At 56.1% G+C, this 5,729-nt stretch overlaps 1 protein-coding gene and 1 non-coding gene across 2 annotated transcripts; both read left to right on the plus strand.

Moving 5' to 3' along the window:
• Positions 1-1,769: 1,769 nt before the first annotated feature.
• RPL10 (ribosomal protein L10) lies at positions 1,770-4,426 on the plus strand. The gene is made up of 6 exons (XM_055081846.1): positions 1,770-1,938; positions 2,782-2,840; positions 2,930-3,037; positions 3,262-3,400; positions 3,969-4,131; positions 4,216-4,426. Exons 1-6 carry the CDS (start codon positions 1,916-1,918, stop codon positions 4,366-4,368), a joined length of 645 nt encoding a protein of 214 aa, XP_054937821.1. The 5' UTR covers positions 1,770-1,915; the 3' UTR covers positions 4,369-4,426.
• LOC112062417 (small nucleolar RNA SNORA70) lies at positions 3,790-3,924 on the plus strand. The gene has a single exon (XR_002890709.1). It is a non-coding gene; the product is annotated as a small nucleolar RNA SNORA70 (small nucleolar RNA).
• Positions 4,427-5,729: the final 1,303 nt, after the last annotated feature.

Genomic DNA, 5,729 nt, shown 5'->3' on the forward strand with positions numbered 1-5,729 from the left:
GAAAAAGAAAAAGAACTCTAGAAGTTAAAAACAAAGCCACAGTCATTGAAATAAAAATCTCAACAGATGAATCAAACCACAGATCGGATGCCACCGAAGAAGGAACCAGTGGCCTGGAAGATAGTTGGTGCCTCGGAAATCACCTCCTGCCCCTCCTGCCCCGTTCCCCCTCTTAGCCAATGCTGTTGCGCTCTCCTTCCATGAGAAACTGCAGCAGCCCCTCCTCAGAGATCCAGCCTCTGTTCTTCAAGGCCCCTCATCCTGGCTTCTAGGCTTCAGATGACGTCAACCCCCTCTCTTTTTCCCAGGCTCTGGGGGTGGGGGGGCAGCTTCTTCCTGTACTATCTCTGTTCCTCCAGCCCTCCGATCCCTGAGGAACCAAGTGGGGCTCGAGGCACCCACGACCTGCGGGGGCCTCACCACTCATCAAGCTCTCCCCTGCGGTCGACTGAGATGAAGGGCCAAGCGCAGCAAGTGCCCGGGGGAGCCGGAGCGGCTGCTGCCCTCAACTGTCGTGGAGGGGACGCTGGGGATCAAGGCTGTGCTGTGGGGTGACTCCAGGGTGTGCACAGAGAAAAAACTGACAAGGTCCGATTCCTTACCTCTCAGCTCAAGGCACACCTGTCAAGTGACACGGGGAAGACTTTGTTACCTTCTTGCTATCCCCACCTCTAGAAGCGTGGGCACCTCTGGCGGACGCTTAGATCCCTGGTGGTATGGGTACTAGCTCTGGACACTTCTCTGGATGCTATCCTTGGGCGGGCGGGGGAAGGACCCGCGCTTTATCTTAGAACATCTCAGAGGCACACTCAGGAGGCGCTGGAATTCAGTGAGCGGGGAAAGAACTGTGGGGGGGGGTGGGTGCCACATTCTGGGCCCTGGGAGGGTGGACGCTCCCAGGAGTACAGATCAAGGCAGCTCTCAGAGGCCAGGGCTGGGGCTCAGCTGGACAAGGAGTGACAGTGCTCGTTTGCCATCTGGGTGGGGTCGCCACCTTCCTCTTCCCCTTCTCCAAGTCACCCTGGGGAGCACAACGTTTCTTTTCTCTGCCGGGTCAGGGTGGGCCCAACGGTGCTCACGGGCTCTCCTGAGCCCTGGATCTTGGGGCCGGCTCTTTCTTGGCCTTTCTCGCGGGAGGGCGCGGACCGCCTGGGGCCGGCGCAGGCCCCGCCCCGGGTCTCCAGGAAAGGAGGACTTTGCCTACAGCTGGCAAACAAGAGGGCTCTGGACTCTTTAGGTTATGGCCGGGGGGCTGCGGAGGCGGGGCGGGGGCGGGCCTCCCGCCCCCGCCTCCCGGTCGACAAATGAACGCGGGCAGAGCCTCCAGCAGGGCGCCTCCCTGCTGGGCTCTGGAGCGCAGGGGAAGGTACAGAGGGCTTGTCCCGGGCTCCGCCATGCACGGGAACGCGAGCGCGGCCGCCGAGGGCCTCATTCGGCATTTTCCTTCTTTCAACTCTAGGAACATACATCTTTCATGGTTACGGCAAATCCTCGGGCAAGAGTTCTACGCCCAAAATGGCCAGCCGGAAGCCGGCTTCTCTCGCCGATGTGGCGAAGCCCCATTCGCCAGCTGGCCGCCTGCGGAAGGGGACCCAGCCGCCTCCCCGCTCTGCGCTTGTGCCCAGCCACTCCCGCACGCAGGCGCAGAGCACCGCTGCGACTACGGTCCGGAAGTGTGACAGAGTGTCTATCCGCCCGCACGCGGACTCTATGGTTCCTACGCGTGAAGATAGACTGCCTATATAAGGCCTGCGCAGGCGTAAGAGCACCTCTTTCCCTTCGGCGCGGTGAGTAGTTGGTAGTAGCGGCTCGTGCGGTGCCCTAGCCATTTCTCTCTCCTAGTGCCAGACGTGTCTTCGACTGCTCTTCCGACCTTGTATGTTTTGTTGCAGCCACTGAAGATCTTGGTGTCGCCATGGGCCGCCGCCCCGCCCGCTGGTGAGTGCCTGTTTCGCTGCTGGGGAAAGGGAGGGAGAATTGCATTTGGCTGCTAAAAGCAACCGTGGGGTGGGTGGGGTCTCCCTAGTGCGGCTTTCCTGTCCTGGGAACGGACTCCGCGTATTCTCCAAGAACTTGCAGGTCGCTTTAGGTCTTTGTTTGTACCATTTGGTTTTATAAATTCATGTTGGTGTTTACCGTTTTCCCCTTTTTGTTGGAGTGGCTGGTTGACCCAGGTCTGCATATGTTTGCCCTAGTTTAGGGCCACAAGCGACGTCCGCCTTGCATCCCGCCTTCAGAGCTTAAAAGTTGCTTGCTTTTTAGGTTCGGTGCCCTCGGGGCCTTTGTGTGCCCTCCCCGTCGTATTTCCAGGCGACGTGCCGTGTGGGCTCCCCGGACGCCAAGGGCAGTCCCAGAAAACCGTGTTCAGCCGCCTCGTGTGCCCTGCAGGGGGCGCCCTTCACGAGGCTTGGAGGCCGACTTAATGCCACGTGCCCAAAAGTCTTTAGGTGGCTGGCATGAAGTGTGTTACTCTTACGCGGTATTTAATTTGAGAAAGTCCGTTTCAGGATGTTAGCCTAATAGGAAGTTGAAAACACAACAGGGCACGGTGGCATTTTTTTTTTTAACTTTTATAATCTCCTAGCATAGGTGTCCTAATTTCTGGCCACATCTTGCTTTAGCACCAATTTCCAGGAATGAAGATCAAGCTTAGAGATGACATGTGTCACCTCGCCCTCTCCCAACACCCCTTTGGTCGTAGATTGAGGAAGCACTCAAAGTGCCTCTTGTGGAGTTCACTTGTGAAACCCTGCTAACTTGGGTTCCCCCCCTTCCCCGCAGTTACCGGTATTGTAAGAACAAGCCGTACCCAAAGTCTCGCTTCTGCCGAGGTGTCCCTGGTAAGTGGTGGGAAAACTCCCACACTGGTGTGGCTGCACTGACCCAGTCGTTATGGCACATCCACATGCTAACCAGATTTTTGTTTCAGATGCTAAGATCCGCATCTTTGACCTGGGGCGGAAGAAGGCAAAAGTGGACGAGTTCCCACTGTGTGGCCACATGGTGTCGGATGAGTATGAGCAGCTGTCCTCTGAAGGTGAGGCAGGCCTCCTTGTTAGCCATTCCTGGTCCCTTGTGTGCGGCGCTCCCCCAGCCAGCCCGAGCGCTCACCGCACGGGAATTATCAGGTCGTTATTCACGAGCACCCAGTCACGGGCCTCTTTGCTAGACTCGCCCAGCCCGCACAGATGTTCCTAGAGAACCATGGTAAGTGCTTCTGTGCCATTGTGTCTCACTCTGCTGCCTCCCCCGCCCCAACAGCCCTGGAGGCTGCCCGTATTTGTGCCAACAAGTACATGGTGAAAAGCTGTGGCAAAGATGGGTTTCACATCCGAGTGCGGCTTCACCCCTTCCACGTCATCCGCATCAACAAGATGTTGTCCTGTGCTGGAGCTGATAGGTGAGCTGGGTCCTGAGACTCCTGGCCTTTTCAGGTGTTCTCCCATATCTTAAAGCCTGGGCTCGATTATTTTTTTCATCAGTCAGGGCAAAGAGGTGGCCTCACAGAGACTCAACCACCCATAGCAAAGCCAGGCCAAAGGGCTAGCAAGTGGACTTCAGTGGACAGTGAACAATCCAGAGGCCCAGAGACGAACACAAAAGGCCTCGTGGCTCTGGGCAGCAGGTAGGGGGAGGTGCCTCTGCGGGAGTAGCTCCCCTTTGAGCCTAATGACATAACCTGCAGGCAGGCAGGTTGCTGGCGTGGTCACAGCTTGGATGGCTTTCAGATGAGCCCAGTAGCACCTTGCAGGGATTCTAGCTAGTCTGTTTGGGGGTTCTCTGTGTTCTTTGCAGCCAGTTAAGCCGACTGTGCTCTTTTCCCCATGGGGGCCCGGTGCGCAATGGCTGCAAACAGCAGCCTCCTCGGTAGTGTATGCAGCCTGTTGCCTGTATGGGTTGCCCTAAGGGACCTTGGAGACAGCCCTTTCCAGTGGACGTTAATGACTGGCATGCTGTCCCCGATCTAGGCTCCAGACAGGTATGCGCGGTGCCTTTGGAAAGCCCCAGGGCACGGTGGCCAGGGTCCACATTGGCCAGGTCATAATGTCCATCCGCACCAAGCTGCAGAACAAGGAGCATGTGATTGAGGCCCTCCGCAGGGCCAAGTTCAAGTTCCCTGGCCGCCAGAAGGTATGTAGTGCTGCAGCCTTGGTCTCACCTTTCCCTGCTCCTGTCCCCAGGCCTCCTGACTCAGCTGTTTCTGTCTCTCTCTAGATCCACATTTCCAAGAAGTGGGGATTTACTAAGTTTAATGCAGATGAATTTGAAAACATGGTGGCAGAAAAGCGGCTCATCCCAGATGGCTGTGGGGTCAAGTACATCCCTAATCGTGGTCCCCTGGACAAATGGCGGGCCCTGCACTCGTGAGAGCCTTGGCGCTGCCCCCTCCCTACTCATGCCCACCAATAAACTCTACTTTCTTGTCCCTGTCTTTGCATCTGGATTCATGGGGGGTGGGGAGCCTCTGGGAGCCCTAGGGTTGCCGTCCCTTCTCTTCAGAAAAAGGCTGACAACTAAGCTGGCCCGTTGGCACTTAGCAGGGCCAGCACCAGGACCAGTACTTGGACCTGCCTTAGATCCCAGGCAGTAGGTTCACGAGTCCCCCTGCATGTGCATGGAGCACTTCCTTAGTAAAGCACCCACCCTGGGTGATGGGAGAGAGTCTCAGGCAGCTGTGGAAGCTCTTCCCCAAGGGTCCTAGACCAGGACAGGAACACTGTTGGACATGGGGAGGAAAGAACCAGACCAGAATGGTTCTGGCTGTATTTTCACCAGTTACCCCTGGAGTAAACATTTGTCCTGGGCCTAACCACATTTCCCTGTGTACAGAGTTGTTACCCCGCCCCATCCTAAGCCTAACCCACTACCCGTTATAGGGCCTCACTCCCAGGGCCCTTTACTCCTGTGGCTGAGATAGGGCTTGGCGACAAGAGACCTTTGGGCAAATAGTGTGCAGTGCCCTCTTTGGCCCAGGGGATCCTGGTGTGCTGTCTTGACACCAACTGCCAGGGCCACCCTGCTGTAAGAGCGGCTGAGTCCCAGAGCTCTGCTAGGTGGGGTGGCCTGAGGCTGTGAGCCCAGATGAAGAGGACCCTAGAGGGATTCGGTTCCAGAGCCCAGCATAGTAGCTGGAGAGCCTTGCTGCAGTCTGGCTGTGACTGCATGCAGCACTCGGCCCCTGAGAGGCCTCTGGCATTTTGTAATCCTTAGCAACTGCCATTTCTAGTTTAAAACTACCTTTTAACCTAAAGTTGATGCTTGTTTCTAAATCATAAAAACATAACTTGCACTTAAACGGCCCTGATGTCCTGCTAGCCGTCTTTAATGAGGTCTGTTCTCTGGGAAATGGAGCTGGGGAAGGAGGGGTTCTGTGATAACACTAAGTGGGGTCATTGTTACTTTCGCCTGTATGTTCTATCCTGTAGCCCTTTCCCCTGGGGGGGTCACGTAGTCACACAGCTGTTATGGTTACACAGTAAGTTTTTGTAGCTATTATAACTGGTTTATGTCGATACTTTGTGTGCCACCTGTAGCTTTGGTAACCAGCCTCTTCCAGGCAGTGCCTGACAGCATCCTGGGTGGTGGGGGCCAAACTGCATGCTGGTTCTGAACATGGACTTGACCAGAGGTGTCAGGGCAGCTAGCTGGGTTACAACTTAAATATTTCTTGTTGACTAGTTAGCCGTGTGTGTGTGTGTGTGTGTGTGTGTGTGTGTGTGTGTGTGTGT

The sequence above is a fragment of the Physeter macrocephalus genome, chromosome 21 (assembly GCF_002837175.3).
Source record: "Physeter macrocephalus isolate SW-GA chromosome 21, ASM283717v5, whole genome shotgun sequence".
Classification (NCBI taxonomy): domain Eukaryota; kingdom Metazoa; phylum Chordata; class Mammalia; order Artiodactyla; family Physeteridae; genus Physeter; species Physeter macrocephalus.

Coding starts and splice junctions, on each gene's coding strand:
- RPL10 (XM_055081846.1), top strand. CDS start 1,916: ATGGGCCGCCGCCCCGCCCGCTG. Junction 3,038..3,261: donor TGAGCAGCTGTCCTCTGAAG/GTGAGGCAGGCC, acceptor CCGCCCCAACAG/CCCTGGAGGCTGCCCGTATT. Junction 4,132..4,215: donor AGTTCCCTGGCCGCCAGAAG/GTATGTAGTGCT, acceptor GTCTCTCTCTAG/ATCCACATTTCCAAGAAGTG.